General features: G+C 34.5%; 1 protein-coding gene across 2 annotated transcripts; it reads left to right on the top strand.

The window, feature by feature from the left end:
• The first annotated feature begins 2,936 nt into the window (after positions 1-2,936).
• On the top strand, positions 2,937-19,006 carry LOC107862189 (histidine--tRNA ligase, chloroplastic/mitochondrial). Of its 2 annotated transcripts, none has more exons than XM_016707672.2 (11): positions 2,937-3,419; positions 3,774-3,869; positions 4,337-4,425; positions 4,811-4,940; positions 7,709-7,801; positions 9,016-9,090; positions 9,945-10,062; positions 16,417-16,559; positions 16,729-16,857; positions 18,321-18,484; positions 18,605-19,006. In XM_016707672.2, exons 1-11 carry the CDS (start codon positions 3,090-3,092, stop codon positions 18,741-18,743), a joined length of 1,506 nt encoding a protein of 501 aa, XP_016563158.1. In that variant the 5' UTR covers positions 2,937-3,089; the 3' UTR covers positions 18,744-19,006. The 2 variants fall into 2 exon arrangements, with proteins under 2 accessions (XP_016563158.1, XP_016563159.1); XM_016707673.2 differs by lacking the exon at positions 18,605-19,006 and adding an exon at positions 17,913-17,964 and having other exon boundaries at positions 3,022-3,419.
• Positions 19,007-23,956: the final 4,950 nt, after the last annotated feature.

Below are 23,956 nucleotides of genomic sequence, written 5' to 3'. Positions count from 1 at the left end.
GAAATTCAATATAAAAACTCAATTTTTATGCTTTCTTTAGATTCTTTATGATTTGAGTAATTCAAGAAAGTTTGAAATTCTTGAAATTCAATGTAAAAACTCAATTTTTGTAGATTTTTTTGTGATTTGGGTAATTCAAGAAAGTCGAACATTCTTGAAATTCAAAGTAAAGATTCAATTTTTATTTTTCTTGAGATTTTTTGTAATTTGGGTAATTCAAGAATGTTGGAAATTCTTGAAATTCAATGTGAATATTTTTGTGAATTAGTTAAAATTCAAGGTGAAATGACTTTCTAGACTCTATACTATGTTGGTTTTGTATGTTGAACACTTCTGCTTACATATTTGTCATCTGGACCCTTGAATCCATTAAAAAATAATATTTTGCACCCTTTGACCGTTGACCTTGCCTGTGTGGCATTGAAATGGTGACTAGGACAAAGAGAGTATAGCCACTCGCCCGGTGGTGCAAGTGGAGGTCAATTTTTGGCCAATTTTACATTAAAATAATTTTTAAAAAGTAATATTAAAATTAAAATAAATTTTAAAAAGGGTCCTTTTTTTCCCTCTATCCTTTTTAATTTTAAAATATTTTTAAAAATTTAAAAATAATTTTAAAATATTTTTAAAAATTTCAAAATAATTTTAAAATATTTTATTTTTTTTTAATTTTTTTTCTCTCTTGGCCCCAACCCAACCCGTCCCCACCCCCACACCCACACCCCACCCTACCTCCATCCCCCTACCCCACCCCCACACCCTACCCAACCCCATCCAACCCTCAGCCCCTTCACCCCAGCCCCATCCTCACCCCCCACACCTCACCAGCCCCGTCCAGCCCCTCCCCACCTCACCCCTAGCCCCCACACCCCTCCCAACCCCTCCCCACCTCACACCCCTCCCAGTCCCCTCCCCACCCCACCCCCAACCCCCACACCCCTCCCAGCCCCGTCCCCACCCCAACCCTTTCTAGCCCCCACACTCCACCCCAACACTCTTCCAGCCCTCCCCCACTACCATCGCCTTCACTTTTTACTTTTTATTTTAATTTTTCCTCAATCCAATTCTTTTCATTTTTTTCGAATAAAAATTCAAATTTGAAATCTTTTTTTTTGGTATTAAAATTTAAATTTGAATTGAAAGTGAGTGATAGTGAATATTAAAAAAAAATAGTGAATTTCGCTTAAAAAAATTAAACTTTTTGTGAATTTTTTAAAGATATTCAAATTTAAAAATCGAAAATTTATTATGTTTGTATATATGAATCTATAGTTAAAAATTTAAATTAGTTGGAGAAGAATTTTGATTATTTGGAATGAATTTGATGTTTAATTTGTGAGCAAAAATAAAAACATAATTATTCAAAATTTTCTACAATTATAAATTTTTCTTATTTAATTAAATTAATTTAATATTTAATTTGTTATTTAGCATTTTAAAAATGACTTAAAATTTAATATAATACTTTTTTTATTTTTTTTTAAATGACGTGACAGCTGATGTGACAGTTGACGTGGGAAGAGTGTGTTACACTCATCAAAAAAGGGTTTAAGATGTTGCTTTTTAGTGGGTTCAGGGGTTCAGATGACAAACATGTAAATAAAAGTATCCAACTTACAAAACCGACATAGTACAAGGGTCCAAAAGGTCAATATTGAGAATTCTTAAATTTTGTGTGAATTGATTGAAGAAAAAGAACATAAGAATTTTTGTGAATTAGTTGAAGAAAAAGAAATTCAATGGTCAGTGGTGTAGTGTGAGATGATTTTTGTAGAGAAGAAAAAGAATTTTCCGATGAGATTTTATCGGGGAGGAGGAGCAGTGCAATGGTGCTTGCCGGCGTTAATGGTGATGGTCGGTGTGGAGGGAGGGAGGGGGTGGGAGTAGCTGAATAGGGGCTGGGGTGGGCTGTGGGTGGTTGAATGGCGGCTGGGGTGGGGGGTGGCTTAATGGGAAAGGGCTTGGGGTAGGCTTTTTTTATTTTATTTTTAAATTTCTTATTTTTAAATTAAAAAGATGGAGGGAAAAAAGGCATGTCCTTTTTTTATTTTTTTTAAAAACTTTTAGTATTAATTTTATTTTTATAAAATTATTTTAACATAAAATTGGCTAAAATTGACCCCCATTCGCACCCCAGGCAGTGACTACACTCTCTTAGTCCTAGTCAGTCATTTCAATGCCACATAGGCAAAATCAACGGTCAAAGGATCCAAAATGTTGGTTTTTAGTGGGTTCAGGGGTCCAGATGACAAACATGTAAGTAGAAATGTCCAATTTATAAAACAGACATAGTACAAGGGTCCAGAAGAGCATTTTGCCTATATAATGCATATAAGTTTTATGTAAGATTTACATAATTAGAAATTATTTGATTGATTTTTAATCTTTTTTAAATTAGAATCTTTTTTTTTAATAACCACTTTTATAAAATCGAAAGACTTTAATATAATATTTTAACTGTTCAAGATTTTCTAAGATTCAATGAATTCAACCTTTTAATTCTAAAACTTACATTTCTCACTAATATGATTCTAATTAACATTATTTTAAACTATAAAATTGTCACATGAACATAAAGAGAATACTCTCATTCACGCAAAACAAGAATCATTAAAATATTTTATAGTAAAAACTTCAAATATAAAGACGTATATAAATTAATACATAATTTGAGATCATATATTATCCCCAAAATTACAACAATTTATAAATATAGTTTATGTAAAAAAAAAAAAGTACTACAATATTAAAAGAATTTGTTTCTGAGTTGTTTAAAAGCAGGATAAATATATGTATTTTTTGTGAGGATTTCTTTTCGTATGGCATGTTTGATGATATTTTATTAGATAAAGAGATATTTTTGAGTTAAAAATTTAATGAAGGAATATTTTTAAGTCAAAAAATAAATAGAAAATATTTGTGTTTCATTTTAAATATTTCAAGGTAGTTTCCACCGTATTCCGTATTCTATTTTAAAATATGTTTTTTTTTTTTTTTAAAAAAAGAGGGAAAAATATGAGATAATTGGAAAATAAAATTTCTGGCGTGTGTAAATTTCCCCTCTCTCCCCTCCCCGGTTAAGTGAAAACATGCCGGCAATTTTAAACTCTTCCCTCTTTGTTCTCCACCACCACCCACCGTTGTCGGCGGCGGTTCTCTCACTCCGCCACCACATTAAAATCCCTCTCTTTTCAACTTCGCGCACTACTCTTAGAGCTTATTGTACTTCTTCCGCCTCATTATCCGTTGAATCATCGGCGAATCAGAATGTTCGAACCGGACGGTCCGGTTCAGCTACTTCGGCTCCGGTCGAATATGATACTGCTCAGAGAATCGATGTCAATCCTCCTAAAGGTACCCGAGATTTCCCCCCTGAAGATATGCGGCTCCGCAATTGGCTCTTCCATAACTTCAGAGAGGTATATATATAAATTGATTATAGAGTGAAGGATTATAGAATGAAGCTAAAGTATCTCAGTTTTTTGAATTTCATTCCTAAACTATCACTCTTGTGAGCTTCTTACCTGAACTATCGGCAACTGTTTATACAAGTAGGAAGTGAACAATTTATCGTTGAGTTGTGTTTTGATAAGTAGTTGGTGATGTTTCTGGTAGTAAATTCACGCATTTGATAGTTTAGGTGTGAAATTCAGATAAACCAGGTTATCTCTGGTGAGATTTTGACCAGTAACTGTAAATTGATTACATTGTCTGCTGTTTTTGTTGCTGCTGCTGTCCTTGTGTATTTTCTATTCTGTTTTTATGTATTTCAGGTGTCTCAGCAATTTGGGTTTGAAGAGGTTGATTTTCCTGTGCTAGAGTCAGAGGCTCTTTATATTAGGAAGGCTGGGGAGGAAATTAGAGACCAGGTTTATTACTGGTTCATTTGTTATCTTGTAAATTTTGAATTTTGACACACTGCATGTTTATGTTTGATATTAAGTCCACACATGCTTAAATAATTGGAAACCTTGGATTGTGAGCTAAATTATGACTAGGGGCACGTTGATTTTGCTGGATCAAAACAGCTAACATTTAACTGTATATGAGAGGTTTTTTAAGCTCACTCTTAGGCAAATAGTATTCGGTGCATGATATGATTTGTTCCACATAAAAAGTGTTATTTTTTCTGTATAGCGCTCTACTTTGTTAAAGGCCCCCCTTGATGTTGCTTTGCATTTGAAGTCCTATCTGACTTTGGCCTTTTTGCCCTTTTGACTACTCTGTTTATCGTGAGCTAAGTAGGCTAGACTTATTATGTTATCTCAAGCATAGCAAGAAAGAAACTGAAAAGTGATGAACCATGATATCATATGTTTCTCTTTCTATCTTGCAGCTTTACTGTTTTGAGGACCGTGGAAACCGTCGAGTTGCATTGAGGCCTGAGCTGACTCCTTCATTGGCAAGACTTGTGATACAGAAAGGGTAAATATCTAATTAGTTTCCTTGCACATAGATAGTCACGATTCCTCATCAGCTTCTGAAACGAGAAATGTTGCAGCATAATAGTTCTTTTAACTAGCTCAATATTAATTTCAAAAATTGAAATACGACTAATTTTCCCTCCTTAATATAATCAGTTGTTTAATTAATTCTTGTTAGAAAAAAATAAATTCTCCGTCTTCTATTAAAACAAATGACACTTCTGATTTCACTTTTCTGCAATTGTCTACCGAGAATGGTTTGCTTCACAAATTCCATCCAGGTGGAAGATCCTTTGCTACTGGTTCACCATTCATTTATATGTGATTACACTTTCGTATCCAGGCGGGGATGCCACATTTTGATGTGCACGTTTTTCTATGTCCAGAAAATCTGTATCTCTTCCATTGAAATGGTTTGCTATTGGACAGTGCTGGCGTTATGAGAGAATGACCAGGGGAAGACGTCGTGAACATTACCAATGGAATATGGATATAATTGGTGTACCAGATGTAACGGTAGGTTAAGATTTATCTATTTAGTCGATCCTTGCTATTGTAAATTTGTAATAAAGCATTTGAAAAGCACCGTAGGATGCGGCCTTGTGGTCAATGAAGTAGTTGAGAACACTGGGTTCCAGGTTCAAATCCCGAAGGCAAAAACACTAGGTAATTTCTTCTTATCTGCCTAAGCCTTGGTGGACAAGAGTTACCGGTATCTGTGTTCGTGGGAGGTGGCAGCCTGACAGTTACCCCATGGAGTTAGTCGAGGTGGTGCAAACTTGCTCAGACACCACTGTTATTTAAAAGAACAAAGCATTAAAAAATTTACTTATTGCCAACTGCTGCAATTTTATCCTTGTCTGTTTACATGTAGCAGCTTCTATATAAAATACTCCTTTTAGACCTAGTTGAGTTCTGCTGATCTTTGAGAATTAGTCTACATAATGTTGATATCAATCAACAACTAGTCAACTACGCCTCAATCTCAGTCTGAAGATATGCTAGGATTAGATTTTCTAAGTAAAATTTCATGTAGATTTTTGGGTTAGACATGATGATATTTCTTGGCGAAAGGAATGACTAGTTCTGGTTGTGTCTGAATTGAAGTCTTGAGTTATTAAATGTGGACAAAGCTTGATTTCTGAATAGATCATTTTACTCAGTGATGGTGTTTTTACTTGATTTTCCTCATTTCACCTTTTTGGTAAATAATAATTAGTAGAAGAAACACTCAAACCAAGGAAAGTAGATAGATAATGAGGTGGTTTAGTGCATGGTGTATTTATCTGAGTATAAGCTAGACCACTTTAATATGGTTGTCATGGTGCACAACTGTTTTAATATAAGTGCCTAATACTATCAAAAGTGGTTTTTTAAATTTGAGAAACAAAACCTTTTGAACTGAACATGAATCATGACCTAAAAAGGGAGAGGGATGGTATGGGACTAACAACATGGATCTTGTGGCATGAGAAAACGATGATCTTGTTGTTGTGTGGAGACTTATTAGATTAAATGTGCAATTAAGTTGGGGAATGAGAGGAGAAGGAATGATGCCTCTAAATAACACCTTAAGAAGAAAAAGAAACATACACTCTCTCTCTCTCGGCAATGTGCCAAAACTTTTCATGAAATTGCAGGCCGTTTCTCCGGTGGACTATAGCAAGCTCCAAATCGCAGCAACCTCAATATAGGATCTGGCCTCTTTTTCATTCAGATTGTAAACCCTGTCATCTGGCCGGACGGCGAAGTAACTTAAGCCTAGTGCATGAGATGAAAAATATATTTGGCCAAGCGTAAAGGAAATGGAAAGATGAACATATTTTCTGGCTAGTGGCAAGTCATTTGAACTGATTGACATTAGCAGTGACAACGCCATATTTGCTGAGCTTTCCTAGAGAAAGATGTTCGCTTGCAACATCTTTTTATGGGAAGGAAACAGTTGCAACAAAAAATTTCACTTAGTTAGATGGCAAGTGGTCACTAAAGGAAAGAAAGGGGGTGGATTGGGAATTAGAAACTTGAGATTGCATAATAAAAGCATGTTGTTTAAGTGGCTTTGGAGATTTAGTAGGGATGAAGGAGTATTTTGGATTAAAATAATTGAAATAATTTATGGTAGTAGGCGAGGCTGATATCCCCCTTCAAATATTTTATATACTAGAGGGGGTGTTTGGAAAGGGATTTGCAAACTATGGTCCGAATTTCAACAATTCACCAGATTGGTGGTGGGGAATGGAGCAAATATTAGATTTTTGGACTGATTTATGGATTGGGGATGGGCCGATGAATGCTTGAAACAAAAATTTCCTCTTTTTTTAGTTGTTGCAACAACAAAGATGGAGTTGTAGCTGATTTTTATTCTGACACTGGATGGCAAATGGATTTTAGAAGAAATCTAAATGATTGGGAAATTGAAGATTTTTGTCAATTAGTCCTTCAGCTGGATAATTCTCTCACTGATCAGAGCAAGGGGGATTCTTTAGTATGGATAGATAGTAAAGATGGATTCAGTAAAAAAGTGTTACAGTCTTCTTACAAAGCAATGAGGATTCTGGGATACTAGTTGGCCGTGGAAAGGGATCTGGAGAACTAAAGCTACTTCAAAGGTAGCTTGTTTTGGCTGGATTGCAGCATGGGGAGCTTGCCTAACTCAGGATAATCTACAGAAAAGGAGTTTTACTTTAAGTAATAGATGTTACTTATGTGAAGAAGAGGTGGAGACTGTGACTCACCTTCTTATGCACTGCAGAATAGCCAGACAGTGTTGGGAATTTTTTTTCAGTATGTTTGGGTTTTCGTGGATCATGCCTCAGAGTGTGAAGGAATTATTGGAGAGTTGGCAGCACCAGAGAATGCATAAAGCTTTGAAGCATATATGGAGAACCATACCTTTGTGCATATTCTGAACTATTTGGTTAGAAAGAAACAACGCTTGTTTTGAAGGGCAAAAAGTTCATATTTCTAGAATTAAAAGCAGGTGTTCACATAATTTGTTTTGTCGGTGTAAAAGTAGTTTCATTGATAGTATAGATCAATATATGGACTTTTTGGAGTTGCTAGGGAGTAGTTGTAGTTGACTGTATGGATATACCCAAGAGTTTTTTGTAACCTTTAATTTTGGTACCTTCTTGGTACTTAGCCAATAAACCTTTACCTTATAAAAAAAAAGAAAAAGAGAAAGACGTTTGCTTGCTGCTGAAGCTTTAAATGTATAATGCAATGGCTTAGATGGTAATTTCATATTTACTCACCAAATTTATTTCTATTCCTCTATCTTTTAGGCCGAAGCAGAGCTGATATCTTCAATTATTACCTTCTTCAAGCGCATAGGCCTCACAGCATCAGATGTCGGGTTTAAGGTCTCTAGTAGAAAGGTGCGTGCTTGAAAATACATTTTTTTTCTATTATTCACCAGAACAATATTATTGTGTTGTTGCTACTTGTTGCCTCTCAGTTACCAGAAACAGTGTGACCAAAGAACATATGAATTAAATGTTGCTTCGTGTCAATATCGTAGAATTGGAGATTCTAGTATGTTATTGTCATTTTTCTCAATTTAGGCGACTCACTTTCTATCTAGTGGCATCCTGAATTTACGTGTTTGACTCGGATATCATGTTGAAGTGTGTGATCATCTCATCTAAATTTACAACTTAACCACAACTTAAGCTATTGTAGAGGGCAAAGTTTTCTTACTTAATTATGTCTTCAACATCCATAAACTGAAATAAGAAAATAGCTATTCTCTTGTTCAGTTTTCTTGAAATATATTAGAAAGTTTAAAAGAAGCCAAGTTCTTTGATTATTATCATGTTCTACAAATAACTTGGTCTTTATATTGACTTTACCGGTTTCAAAAAAAAAAAAACCTTGTCTTTATATGATATCATCTTTCAGGAAAATGCAAAATATTAGTGTTATTTCTTTTTTAAATCAATCAACAAAGTTAAGATGTTGCAGAGGATCTATCCAAAACCACCTCTCTACCTCCAGGGAAGGGATAAGGTCTGCGTACACCTACCCTCCCCAGATTCCTTTTTGCCGGATTACACTGGGTATGTTGTAATAAAGCTATGATGTTGTTTAGCTGAGCATCAGACTGACAAATGGGAGCCGCAAAGTAGGTGGGTGGATGAGGCTTGTGAATAAAGGTAGGTCGGTCCACTAAAGCTCCCGCAATGCGCGAATGAGTTTAGGTGGCTCCTTCTTTTCCCTTTTGACAAGAATTACATTAGCCAAAATTACCAAAGTTAGGGATTTTGTCTTGGAAGTTTGTTAAAAAGTGGGAAGAAGTGAAATTCAGTGAGTTAACGAATTTGCTTGTATGGAGGAAGTTTGCAACTCTATTGGAAATAAGTTTAAGAATAATGTCTCTTGTACAATTTCTTCTTCTTCAGCATGTCAATTTTTTTTTTTTGAAACCGGTAACCTTGTATATTTCTATAAACTATTCACAAGATCAAACTCAGTACATAGGATGTACTGGTCCATATTTACTGCAAAAGACTTTTCAGCATGTCATTGTTTCAGCTTAAACAACTTAATGTGATTTTGATCTGTTTCTCTGTATTGAAAACATCACGTATAGGTCTTGCAAGAAGTATTGAGGTGCTATTCCGTCCCAGAAAATATGTTTGGCAGAGTTTGCATCATTATAGACAAGGTCAGTTTGATAATGTAACTCAATTACTCTTGTTTGATCTGAAGTATTCCAAAAATAGAACATACTGGTTACTGTGAATTGTTACTGCATCTGTTCATTTTCAGTTGGAAAACTGTGTTTTTGCCATCAAGTGGGAGAAGCTTATGGATTTTCCAATCATATTATGCCTTACTCTTACTCATGAAAAAGGCTACTTTCTTATAAAAAGACTACTTTCTTACAGGCAGATACACATGCTAATTCTATCCTAAGGTAGTGGAATATGTTTAGCAACTTGATGTCAAGATTCTGCTTGAAATTCTATTCTGCTTGTCTACTTCTGTTTTATTTTTGATATGATATATCATACATATATAACAGTACTCTATCGATTAACTTAATCCCAAGTTAGTTGAGGCCGATTGTATTAATCCTCTATTTCACTTTATTCAGACCCATTTCCTTCCAATAGTAAATACTTATCTTTTAAAGGCAAATTAAGGGTTTCACGGTTCCACACTTATCTCGATCAGTCATACAAGTTCCTAACAAAAAATAAATAAATCCCTTGGCATATGCCAAATATATTGTAGGTGTGATAATAACTAAGCTTTGATCCCAACTAGTTGGTATTGGTTCTCTGGAAGCAAGCGTAGCTTTACTCTCAACTGGTTGGTGTCATCTATGTAGATATTTTGCTTTTATTGTATTAATCCTTGTATCTCAATCTTTTTATTTTTTACTTTTTGGTGACGGTGGTGAGGGTCAATTAAGGAACAACCAGTTGTTTATAACATATTAGATTTACGTATCTCCTACTTTACTTTCCAGTCTTCTTGTTCTAATCAACTTCTGTTACCATCTTGGCTGAATAGATTGGTAAGATTCCAATGGATGATATCAGGAAAGATCTGCAGTCTGCTGATATGTCAGAGGTAGCTATTGAAGAGCTATTGCAAATCCTATCACTGAAATCTTTGGCGAAGTTAGAAGGTTGGCCTGACTAAGGTTGCCTATGGTTTTCTTCTATTTGTGCTCAATAAGTCTCTTATTATAGGCATCTCCTGGAATTTGTTTCTTCACTAGTTATTTTATTATTCCCTTCATCTATACATGTCTACTTGTTAATGTAGATGATTGCGGATAAGCTGTTTTCACCTTGTATGTTCCCTGAATTTGTATGGAAGATATTAAATTAGCTGTTGGAGGGTGCATAAAATTTCTGGACTGGTAAAAATCCAGTAGCAGCTTATGTTGACAATTCCTATTAAATGTATATTGTTATATTATTAAATATTTTCAAAAGATAATCGGGATTGAAAGTGTTATGCATGGTCCAAAATACCCTTTTCATGTACCATAATCTTTTCAGTTTCTGAAGTTTTATATCATGTAAAAAAGGTTTATTTCATGTAAGTTTCTTGTTTACTTGAAACTGTTAAACGCCCAGGAAGTGGATCCATGAATGTTGTACTAATTGCAGCAGACCTTTGCCTAGTCTGGCTGCAGATTGTTTATGAGAATATGAAGTGATGGACTTCTAAACATATTGTAGGTTTTTGTACAGTAAAAGAATGAAACAGTAACTGCAATGCAGTAGTACTCAATTTACAGAGAAATGGAAGAAACAAACAGAGGGAAGAAGATGAAGTCATTATCTAGTATATTGATCTTTTATTGAATGATTACAAATGAGGTATATGTATGTATATATGGGCTGAAATGATCAGTAACTAACTACCTAATTAGTTAGAGAGTTAAAAGAATGAAACAGTAACTGCAATGCAGTAGTACTCAATTTACGGAGAAATGGAAGAAACAGAGGGAAGAAGATGAAGTCATTATCTACTATATTGATCTTATATTGAATGATTACAAATGAGGTATATGTGTGTATATATAGGCTGAAATAATCAGTAACTAACTAGCTAATTAGTTAGAGAGTTAATCACCTGATTAAGGCTCAAGTAATAACTAACTTAACTAACTAAGTAGTTTCTTAGTTGTGGACTTAAATGACTAAACAGTCCCTATCTCTCTTATGTATTAACACTCCCCCTCAAGCTGGAAGGGATGAAAATGTTCAGGACGCCAAGCTTGGATAAGAGCAATTCATGTTGCAATCTGCTAAGTCCCTTAGTGAAGATGTCTGCGGGCTGATGTTGTGTAGGCAAGTAGATGATTTCAATCAATCCTTGTTGTAGTTTCTCCTTGATGAAGTGACAGTCTATTTCTATATGTTTGGTTCTCTCATGATATACAGGATTAACTGCAAGTTGAATAGCAGCCTTATTGTCACTAAATAGTTTAACAGAAAGCTTGAGTTCTGCACCTAATTCCTTTAGTAATCCCACTAGTCAGACCAGTTCTGTCGTTGTAGTTGCCAAGCTTCTGTACTCAGCTTCAGCGGAGCTTCTTGACACAGTTGATTGCTTCTTAGCTTTCCATGAAATCTAGGAATTTCCCATCTTTACTGCATATGCATATCCAGTTACTGACTTCCTAGTAAGAGGGCATGTTGCCCAATCTGCATCACAATATGCAGAGATAGTGTTATCTGTACTACTTGATAATAATATTCCTTGTCTTGGATTTTCTTGATGTACCTTACTATCCTTAAGGTGGCATCCATGTGAGACTTTTTAGGTTGTTGAAGGAATTGACTCAAGGTCTGTACACTAAATGAGATATCAGGTCTTGTCATATTTAAATACAACAGTTTTCCAATGAGTTTCTGATAAGCGCTTTGGTCTACAAGAGGATCTTCAATATTTTCTCTTAGTTGATCATCATATTGTTTAGAAGTTAACTTGACATTCACATCTATAGGTGTACCAGCTGGTTTAGATGCAGATAAACCAACTTCAGAAATAAGCTCAAGTGCATATTTCCTTTGATGCATTGTAATTCCAGCTTTGGACCTTGCAAATTCAATGCCTAAGAAGTATTTCAATTCTCCCAAGTCTTTCATCTTGAATGTTTGTTGTAAAGACTTCTTTGTTTCTTCTACAAGCTTCAAACTACTACCTGTGACTAGCATGTCATAAACATAGACTAATACCATAGTAGTTCCTTCCTTTGTCTTCTTTGTGAATAAAGAGTAATCATGTTGACTTTGCTTGAATTGTAGCTTTAATAGAGCTTCAGTTAACTTGTGGTTCCACTGCCTTGGAGCCTGTTTTAGGCCATATAAGGATTTTTTCAGTCTACATACTTTCTTCTCCCCCTGACGAAAAAATCCTTGAGGAAGGGACATGTATATCTCATCATGGAGGTCACCTTGTAAAAAGGTATTTTACACATCCATTTGATGGATATGCCAATGTCTAGAAACAACAAGAGCTAAAATGGTCCTTACAGTGACCATTTTGACCACCTGTGAAAATGTTTCCTTATAGTCTATCCTTTCCCTTTGACTATAACCTTTGGCTACTAACCTTGCCACAGGCCTGTAGATTTGTACTTAATTTTGTAAATCCATCTACATCCAATAGTAGTTTTTTCTGCCGGTAATTCTGATAATTCCCAGGTTTTGTTGCTTTCCAACGCTTGTATTTCGGCTTGCATTGCCTCTATCCACCTAGGATCTTTGATGGCTTCTGCATATGTTGTTGGTTCAACTAGAATAGATGTAGCAGCAATAAAGTTTTGATAGTGATTAGAGAGATGAGCATATGACATGTAGCTAGAAATAGGATATTTAACATCCTTGTTGATGTTAAGAGACACAAAATCCTTCCACCATCCTGGCGGATGAGATTCTCTTACAGATCTTCTAGTAGGCATCACAACAGGATTAAGCTCTTGTAGAGCAGGAGTCGAAGTAGCCTGTTCTGCACTCTCAGTTTGCATTTGAGGCGATGTTGCATTATCAGATGGTGATATATGATATGTAGGCTCATTAATAGTTGGATAACTTGGAGACCAGTTTGCTATGTCAAGTAGAAAATCTGAATTGGCAAATATATCTACAAAGGGAGCTTCCGGCAGTTGAGTCTGAGCTTGAGAGAAAGGAAACACAGCTTCTTTAAAAATAACATCTCTACCGACAAAAAAGGACTTACTTAACATATCATACAGTATGTAGCCTTTATGAATTTCTGAATATCCCATATGAATAGATATCTTTGATCTAGGAGCTAGCTTATCAGATTCTGTTATATTTTTTGCAAAACATAGACATCTTAGCACTCTTAAATGCAGGATAAGAGGACTACCATATAATCTCTCATAGGGAGATTGATCATTAATGACTTTGCTAGGCATCCTATTAATCAAATATACTGCAGCTAACACACAATGACCCCAAAAATGTGGAGGTATATGACCTTGAAACATCAAGGCTCTAGTTACCTCTAAAACATGTCTATGTTTCCTCTCAGCTACCATTTTGTTGAGGGGTATATGGACATGATCTTTGATGAATTATTCCTAATTCTTTAAAGAACTTATCACATACAAAATTTACAAATTCTGTACCATTGTCTGATCTCAGAGTTTTTACTAATTTGCCAAACTGAGTCATAACATATATCACAAAGTATTGAAGAGATACACACACATCTGATTTAAATTTCAATAAGAACAACCATGTCATTCTAGTAAAATCATCAACGATAGTGAGAAAGTATTTATTACCATCAAATGTAGGAGTTTTATAGGGTCCCCATACATCAAGATGCAGTAATTCAAAGCTAGCACTAGTTTTGATACTACTTAAAGGAAAGGGCATTCTTGTTTGTTTAGCGCAAGGACATATAGTACATTCATTAACTATTTTGGTACTTGCAGAACTACTTGTAGATAACAATTTATCTAAAACTTTAGAAGACATATGACCAATCCTTTTATGCCATAGACTTATATCTGCATCTTTCATAGTTTTATGCTTATCAGAAATTCCTGTAGCTGTACAAGACACATTCAGTAACTCATTCTTAGTTAGTTTATTGAGTAGCAGGTATAATCCGCCATCATTTTTATCAATCTCCCTCACCTTCCCAGTGTAGAGGAAAGAGTTCCTGGAAAACACGAAAGTGAGGGAAAAATGTGACTGAGCACCCCAACTCTCTAGTCACTTTGCTTACAGACAGAAGATTATATTTAAATTCAGGAACATGAAACACATTTGTAATAAGACTTCTAGGTGAAATGAGAGATAGTCCAATATGAGATACAGTAGTTAGATCTCCAGTAGGTAAATAAACTTGTTTAGGATACTCAAGCTTGACAATAGAATCTTGTGTAAGCATGCCAATTTGTGACGCCATATGGTTTGTTGCACCTGTATCAATTATCCAAATATCGCTATTTGCAGACACAAATAAAGCTTTACCTGTTATAGTAGCTGCATTAGCATGAGCTGCGTTGGTTGTGTTGGTTGCAACATAGTTTTGATTCAGCAGTTGTAGAATTTGTTCATATTGTCCCTTAGTAAATGTACAATTCTGCAGTTGGCTAGCACATTCCTCAACATCTTTACCCTGAAGGTCAATCGAAATTGGAAGAATAAGTTGAATGAAAAGTTTTTGATTTATCTATCATTATAGGCAGACAACACTAACAAAGATAAAGTGCCAGACATATAAAAGAAATTGATTCATCATCTGTAACATCTATCCATCCTGCAATTCCAATCAACCGATTCATTGAGCCTTCACTGGTACATTGGTATTAAGACCATAGTTGAGCCTTCCTTGTGCATGATCAGTACCTCCACCATAACCCTTCTTTTTTGACTTGAAATCAGATGGATACCCTACCAATTTATAGCACTGATCTTTTGAATGCCCCTAACAGTTACAGAATTCACATATGACATTAAAATTCTTCTTGATTTTATTTGTATTACCAACTTGATAACCAGAACCACCATAACCTGAGTTGTTTCCTACATTCCGATTTCTACCATTATTACCACCAGTTCTTGAGTACATAAGCATAGGGTCTATTCCATTTGACATCATTGTGTTCATGCCAAGATTACTACTGCTGGAGGCCACTGATTTCTAACATTCATCACTAACTATCATAGCTTAGGCTTGATTGACCCTAGGAACTGGATCCATAAGTAATATTTGACTTCTTGCCTGATTGTAGTTTTCATTTAATCCCATCAGAAATTGGTATAACTTTTGTCTATTCAAGTGAGCCACAAACCCTCTTGATCTATCACAATTACAGCCAGGAGAGGGAACCAATGCCCCAAACTCATCCCACAATGATTTAAGTCTAGTGTAATACACAGACACAGTAGAAGTACCCTACTGCAGAGTCACAATTTCCTTATGTAGACTAAAGGTCCTTGATCCATCTACTCTATCAAATCTTTCTCTCAAGTCCTCCCAAATACTATAGGCAGACGAAGCAAAAGCAACCCCTCCAAGAAGACTTTTGGAGACAGAGTTTAACAGCCAAGAGAGTACAATTGCATTAACTCTCTCCCATTGACTCCATAAGGCATAATTTTCAGTCCCAAGTAACTGAAATGAGATCAAATTCACACCATTAATATCAGTAGGACTTAAGAACAAGGGATGATTATAATCAATACCTTGACTCGAATTTATCTGAGGATTGGAATTGTTAGAATTCCCTCCATTGGTTGATGTTGATCCATTTGCATAACCACGGGAGTTTAATTCACGCAGAAGATCTGCGTTGGCATGTTCATTTCCAGTCCTCATTTGGGCAAATTCTTGAATGAACTGAACAGTAATTTCAACAAACAGTTCTCAGTCTTCAGATCAGAATTGTTCTTTGATCTTGAAACCAAGATCCTTTGCGGAGTCTTTCTTTGTATTCTTTCAAAGAAGAACGATGATCAAGTTCAGCACATGAAAGCTCGATCTACTCAGATTTCGATCGTTGCTCTGATACCATGTAGGTTTTTGTACAGTAAAAGAATGAAACAGTAACTGCAATGCAGTAGTACTCAATTTACAGAGAAATGGAAGAAGCAGAGGCAAGAAGATGAAGTCATTATCTACTATATTGATCTTTTATTGAATGATTACAAATGAGGTATATGTGTGTATATATAGGCTGAAATAATCAGTAACTAACTACCTAATTAGTTAGAGAGTTAATCACCTGATTAAGGCTCAAGTAATAACTAACTTAACTAGGTAGTTTCTTAGTTGTGGACTTAAATGACTAAACAGTCCCTATCTCTCTTATGTATTAACACTTATGTCCTCTTCTTGAACTTGTGTGAATTTTCCAAATGAAGATTGTATTTCTACCTGTGTTAGAGAAGGAGCAGTTGAAATCCAATACTGATGTATTAGCAAATATTATAGCACAGAGGTATCTGATCTGGGTTTTTATACCTTTCTTTTGGTGCAGAGAAACTTGGTGCCTCGGGAGAAGCACTATCTGATTTGAAGCAACTATTTTCACTTGCTGAGAAGTATGGATATTCAGAGTGGCTTCAGTTTGATGCATCAATTGTCCGTGGTTTGGCCTATTACACTGGGATTGTCTTTGAGGTTAGACTCAAGATATTGTTTGTTAATATTCTGAACTTTGTGCATGAAATTGGATTTCAAGAAGATTTGGAATTGGTTAGCTGCTTGTTGGATTCGTCTTACTGATAAACCATTTACTCGTAAATGGGGTGTCTCATCCAGTTCATTGAGTAATTACACTTTCCTGCAGGGATTTGATCGTGAAGGAAAACTCCGTGCTATCTGTGGTGGTGGACGATATGATCGGCTATTGTCTACCTTTGGAGGCGATGATCTTCCAGCTTGTGGATTTGGATTTGGTGATGCTGTAATTCTAGAAGTGAGTAGAACTTCCTGTTTCCAGTCTGTTTTTCTTTTGCTGGATGCTACAGATTAAAATTTGATGGATTTTTTCAATTGATATTTTAATCAGTGGAACGTGGAGCATGAACTGCTTCTACTTTGAACTTAGGTGTCCGTTCACATTTACTTTATGGACATTGTCAAGATGGACTTCTTTTGCCTGTTTTGCTTCCAAACGCTACTGTTGTCAGTGCTCCATCCTATTTGAGTTTTTGGTTCTCGTCAATTTGATTGATCTTTGAACATCGGGGACTCGATTTTCTCCATGACTATATCCTTGACCTGCATATAGCAACACTTGTAGGCATAGGGCATGAAATAAATCCTGATGTGCTCACAAATAATGCAGCAAATGACAAATCATTACCACGTTATCTGACATTAAGAGATTGCACTAAGGGCTACAACCCAGGCAGTCTTCTCACTTTTTTCGTAGCTTTACCAGTAATACGTGAATTGTACCCTGCTTTCTATCCTTTGCTTGTTTTCCTGAGATCTATAACCCTTTGTTTCACGGAATAGTTGTTTCACTAAGATGGTTTTTTTTGGGATAATGAGTAAGAGCGGATTTGTTATTGAAAGGTGTCAGCAAAGGGAAAAAGTTTTCTTTATGTAAGGTTTAGAAAATGTCTCTTTGCACTCATGATAGATTTTGACAATGTGTTATCGGTGGAGTAAAAGATAAAGGAGAACACTTTATTTAACTTCACTTTGGCTGGAAAGAGCCAAAGGTAGTCTGGAAAAAGTATAGAGAGGCTATCAAAATATTTCACTTATTGGGAGAAGGAAAGAATTCTCTTAACCAGAGACTCCTGAGTTTTCAGGTTCAAACATAACAGCATCTGTCTTATTTGCTAGGAACAATTTTCCCTTCAACATAGCCAGTTTATCGTATACAATTATTCTCATAATATGTTGCTTCAACGTAACTCTTTTCTGATATGTTATTCAACCTGCTAGTTAAGCCTATTAGATCTTTGAGCTTGTCATTTTTAGATTTTATTTTTATCCTTTGAGCTTGTCTTGAGCCAGGAATCTATCGGAACAGCGTTTCTACCTCATCTCCGAAGCGAAGTAGGGTAAGGTCAGTGTACACTCTACCCTCCCCAGATCCCCCACTTTGTGCAACTACACTGGGTATGTTGTTATTGAATAATGGTGGGTGTGGCTTGTTGCTAGCAGCCACTAGTCAGTGTTTTTTGTACTTCTTTAGGACTTCTCTTTTTAATCTATGAGCAAGCTTCCTCCTTTCATTTTGGATTCTGTGAAATGAAAGTGCTGCAGTAATATTCTATACCTATATGGCATAATTTCAATTTGAGAACCGCCATCGGTTGCAGGAACAGACTTTTCAAGCTTGTTCGTCTGATCTGTTTGTTTTCTGTTAGAAGATTTAGGTCTAAGTCTTTGTTTGTGCTCTCTCTTTTGGGGAATACTCAGCTGCTCAAGGAGAGGGGACTTCTACCACAACTTAATCTCCAAGTAGAGAACATTGTCTGCTCACTGGATCCGGAACTTCAAGGTGCGGCATCTACAGTTGCCACCATTCTCAGGGAAAAAGGGCAAAGTGTTGATTTGGTTTTGGAGAACAAGCCACTTAAGTGGTACATTACGATCTATAGATTCATTATTTCTTTGTTGATATCGCTGCTTGCAAGTTCATTATATCTTTGTTGTTTCGCTTTGAAGCTTATTCTTCCAATTTTTCGTTACTTGTTGTGAAGGGTGTTCAAGCGAGCAGCACGGATAAATGCACGCAGGTTGATTTTGGTCGGAAAGGCTGAATGGCAAAAAGGCATGGTTAATGTTAAGACTCTTTCCACAGGCGGGCAATTAGAGACAAAACTCGACGAACTGGAGTAACAAAGGTGTATGGAATAGCTTTGTTGCCTTTCTTTTATAATGATGTTAAGTTGCTTATTTAGCTGTTTTTTTAAATGATTTTGAACCAATGAGGTATTGAGTATTTTTTGTTGTTATTTTTCTTATTTTGGTGAAAGAAAGCCCATTTATTATTCAATATCAGGCTTGAAATTTTACTGCCTGTGTAATAGCAATGAAAATAACTAGGCCGCAATATAGAACTAACAGAATTCGATATATAAATATTACTTATTTGTATTGTTTCGGCTCTGCTTCGGTTACATCTCATTCAGGCAAGTTGGAGATTGTCTATATTAGAAGTTATATACATCGTACATTCAACGTGCAGACATTTAAGTTTCTAAGCACAATGATAAATAAATTGCCATTAGAAAAGGGGGAAGCCTAAAAAAATATGGGCATAAATAACTGGGATGCAAAACTATGTTTTATAGTATATGCACTGATATTTTCTACTATTTTTTCCGTTAACTAAATCGACATTTTAATTTGGAAAAGATATTTCATTACTCACCCCAAACATGTACTCCCTCCATTTTATTTTAGTTGGCCTTCTTTTTTAAAATATTTGTTTCAATTTAGTTGTCTCATTAATGAAAATTTTAATTTGTTTCAATTTAGTTGTATATATTTAAATTTATATTGTCAAAGCATAATTAATAAGTCTAATTTGGTAAAATAGATCTTTAATAAATATTTTTTTTAATCGGTGTACTAAGTCTATAGGGATCAACTAATACGAAACGGAGGGAGTCGTTTCCGGGTGCTTTATTAAAGGTCCAATTGTGATCATAAACCTTACCTAGTCTTTGGGGGAAGGGATGTAGTTTCCCAATCTAATCATACGATTTAGCTACTCTTCCTCCAAGCAGCAAGTTTTAACGAACATTCAAATTTCATTAACCCCGAAATTTAGGTGTGAGCTAGAGCGTTTATTTTAAACGCCACAGAACTTCATAGCTTGGTTAAAACTTTGTATTTATGGTTTGAAAAAAATATTAACTTAATATATATATATATATATATATATATAAATCAGTTAATCAAAATTCAATAAGATGTTTTTTATTCAAGAACTAATAAGGCATAAACTCTCGGCGTTTAGGAGAAATAGTCCATGTATTAAGTGAGGTATTACTTAGTACTATATTTGATAGGATTTTGGAACTGTATTTATATTTATAATCTATATCTATAATCTATAATATATTAAAAGTGTGAAGAGCCTTAGAAATATTGTTTGGACTTTTTGACCTTCATTAAAAGACCCCGCTTAAGAGAAAATCATCTTTTCACTATTTTTTTATATTTGCTAATATTAAACTTTTCCTATTATACTAAATAACAAATTCTGAATTCTAGGACTTCGAACAATTAAGTTTTATATCTAATACGGTTCCTTTAGTAGTTTACCCTAATAGCATCCCGCTAATCTTAAGAATAGGAGTAGTAAGTGGTGCTCACAATTAAACACCTTACCCGCTGAAATTTCATTATGATTTTTTTCAAGTTATTTACATTTTTTTTGGGGGGGGGGGGGGGGATTATTGTAAGATTGAGCACGAATTGAAGAATTTAAGTTATTAAATTTAAGATTGAGCATGCTACTTTACCAGCTATTAATTTAATTTTATCTTTTTGGGTTTATTTTTGCAAGTAATTGAACTTCTTTTTTTGATTTATTAAAAGATTGAGCTTGAACCCTTTGATCATAATTAACAATTGGACTAAATCAATCTATCTTTGTGATGGGAAATCTTCATTCTGTAATTGGTAAGTATTATTTTATATTTATATGATATATTGTCATATGTCATATTTATAGAAAATTTGATTTAAGACTCTTTATATATAGAAAATAAAAAAATGTCATTCGCCAATATTGATGTATTGCAAGGATTTGGGGAGACGGTGGGGGTGGGTGGGTGTGAAAGGTATTACCAAAGATGCATATTGACTAAGCCTGGCAACGGACCGGAATGATTTTACAGGAATTGGATCCGGTACTAGAAAGAATGTCCGGTGCATTATACTGGAACCGGTACCACCGAAAAATATGGTCCTTCCACTCCGGTCCAGTTGTCATCGGTGCAGTACCGTGTCGGATCGATACGAAAACCGGAGTTTCGGCGTTTCACTATTTGCATCTCACTGTTTGTTTAATTTTTTATTAATGTTATGACTTTTATAATAAAAGAATGTATGTATAGTTATAACATTTACTTTTTAACTTTTAAAAAATTAAAAGTATATAATTATTTTAATAATTTAAATTATTTTATTAATATAATTAGCAAGTTATGCTAAAAAAAGTTAACATCAACTTGATATATAATTTTTAAAATAGTTATAAGTTTAACTCATAACATTAACTTTTTATTACATAACCTTAGAAAATTTTATATTTATTCAAATTTAATACATTACGTTGTACATTTATTATAAATATTAAAAGAGAATCTAATCTACGCAACCACCTTCTAGGAAGGGTTCTGTTTGAATTAGATCTGTACTTTAGAATCTTAATATCTATAATGTCCATAATATTCTGTACAATCTTAATATCTATAATGTCCATAATATTCTATACGTAAGTTATCTATTTCTATATTTTTCGGAATTGGTCTTTTTTCTTGTTCTTCCATTGCTTTCATTCCATCATTACTATTCTCCTCAAATATTTCATCTATTTCGTCTTCAATTTGGGGCGGTAATTTTGGGAGCACAAAATTTCTTCTTTCAGCATTAATCCAATCTCTAAATAATAACGAAATTTTCAAACTATCCTTCGCCAACGAATATCGATGATCTCCAATCATAAATCTTCCTACACTAAAAACTTGCTCCAATGCGACTGAAGAAGCTTGACTTTCTAGCAAATCTCGAACCACCCTTGATAGTTTTGAAAATTGTCTGGTACGGGTCTTCCACCATCCTAAAAGTTGTTGTTGTCCATTTGCATCTCTAATACATTCCCGATCCTGAGAAATATATGAATCAAAATCATTACTGCTACAACGTTGAAGACCAAGTTCTACACCCATCTCATCATCTAAATTATCATATCTATGTCTAAAAGTAGGAGGTTTGACTGGCGCAATATTATGTTCCATAACTTGATACATGTTATATAAACTCCTGGTTTTAGGTACTATGCTAGCACAACACGTTTCAACCGATGGCCTTTCATGAGGTTCAATTTCTAAATTGGTGTAAAATTTTTGAACCATCATAATTACACCATGTTCTTTGTAAAATGGGTTGAATAAAGTAGTTGTCAAATAAATTTGTGGAATCGAAAAAAAATATTTTTAAAATTTGTCAACCATAGCGTCAATTGCCTCTTTGTAAGGACAAATTTTTTTATAATTAGCAAGTACTTTAGAAATAGCAATAATATTTACTAAAACGGAAGAAATAGTTGGAGTATATTGTGCAGATACTGTGTTAGTAGCTTGATAAAAAGTTTTCAAAAATTTACAAAGTTCGTCTACTTCAATCCAATCATCAAAATCTAGCCTTAAATCATTAGTCATATTAAGTGAATTATAAACTAATTGTATAGGTTCACGATACACTAGCAACTTCAAGCATTTGATACAAAGAATTTCATCTAGTAGGAATTTCTCTTGGAACTTTTCTATAGGAAGGTCACATTTTTTACATTGATATTTAAAATCATCTATTATAGCCTTTTTTTTTATTTTTAAAAATAAAACTACATGCAATGCGAACCTTATAACAACCATCTCCAAATAACTCAACACCATCATGTACTATCAAATTTAAAATATGTGCAGTACATCTAACATGAAAATAATCATTATCCATGGGACATAGTCTAGTATTTAAAAAATAATGGCTTTCAAATTATTAGAAGCATTATCTAATGTACACGTCATAGTTTTATCAATAAGTCTAAAATATTTTAAGCATTCCGCTATTGTAAAAGATATATATTTACCGGTTTTAGTTTCGTCAACATATTTATAAGCAATAATTCTTTTTTGCATGTTCCAATGGTGATCAATCCAATGAACCGTGACAGTAAAATAATCATTACCGATAATACTACGACCCATATTAGAAGTAATAGATACTCTACCATCAAATTTACTAAATAAGCAACAAAGAAAATGACAATGTTCACCTTAAAATTTAAAAATATCATTTTTAATTGTATTTCGTGAAAAACCTTTGAAAGAAGGATTATATACTCGTTGAATATAATGAATAAAACCGGGATGCGAAGGAAAACTGAATGACAATCCCATAACAACAACCATTTTCGCTAGTTCTTCTCTATCTAAATCTTCATTATATGTCAATGTAGAACTTGAGCTAGCTGGGTTAAACCTATCTAAACGCGTTTAAACCATATTACCTCCCACAGATTCTTCCGTCAATGGTGTACCACCTTTTTTTGCCTTAGCCTCATTTTCTAGACGAATAAATTCTGTTTGACATTTCCTCAAATGCGTAGTAAGCAACCTTGTCCCCCCCCCCCCCCCCCCCCCCCCCCCCAGTCAAATATTTCATAACTCTCTTACATTTATTGCAAGTAGCAGTATTTTTTTTCTTATCTTGACTCATAAATTGCTAAACTAAAGACCGTTTAGGACGTTCAGTACCTTTGACCCTACTAAATTCCGGTAAAAGGGGAAGTACATCATCGTCTTTTGGTATTTCCGTAATTGAATTAGTAGGGGTAGGGGTTTCACCTAACTCTTGTACTTCTATACATCTTCTTCCGATAAGTCTTCCTCAAAATTATTAAACGCTTACTTAGTGTCTCAAGGTCTAATTCCATACCGGCACCAACATCAAAACCATTAGGTTGTGATAAAGAATTTTCTTTAAATCTAGGCGATAATGAACTAGTAGTAGCATTATTTTTTTTATTTCTTCGAAAAACCTTACTAAAGATTGGTCTCTTACCACTACTTTTATTTGCATCCATAATTAAATTTAAATATAATTAAAATGTTAAAACAAGCAATATAAATATTATAAATCAAAAAATAAACGTAAGACTGTAAGTAAACAAATATAGGTATTAAAAATAAAAAATATAGAGATTAAAGTTGGAATGAATATATCGAACATCTGCGTAAAAACAGACGTATACCAAATATCGTAATTGAAATATGATAATTGAAGCTTGTAGTATCTTTAAAAAAATTCACAACTCC

Source organism: Capsicum annuum, chromosome 3, assembly GCF_002878395.1.
Source record: "Capsicum annuum cultivar UCD-10X-F1 chromosome 3, UCD10Xv1.1, whole genome shotgun sequence".
In the NCBI taxonomy this organism is placed as follows: domain Eukaryota; kingdom Viridiplantae; phylum Streptophyta; class Magnoliopsida; order Solanales; family Solanaceae; genus Capsicum; species Capsicum annuum.
The sequence above is the reverse complement of the archived record's forward strand: the minus strand, read 5'-3'. Positions and strand labels throughout refer to the sequence as shown.

Excerpts from the sequence above, each read along its gene's own strand:
- LOC107862189 (XM_016707672.2), top strand. The coding sequence starts at position 3,090 with ATGCCGGCAATTTTAAACTCTTCCCTCTTTGTTCTCCACCACCACCCA. Across the intron at positions 7,802-9,015 it reads TTAAGGTCTCTAGTAGAAAG|GTCTTGCAAGAAGTATTGAG; the intron begins GTGCGTGCTTGA and ends CATCACGTATAG. Across the intron at positions 16,560-16,728 it reads ACACTGGGATTGTCTTTGAG|GGATTTGATCGTGAAGGAAA; the intron begins GTTAGACTCAAG and ends ACTTTCCTGCAG.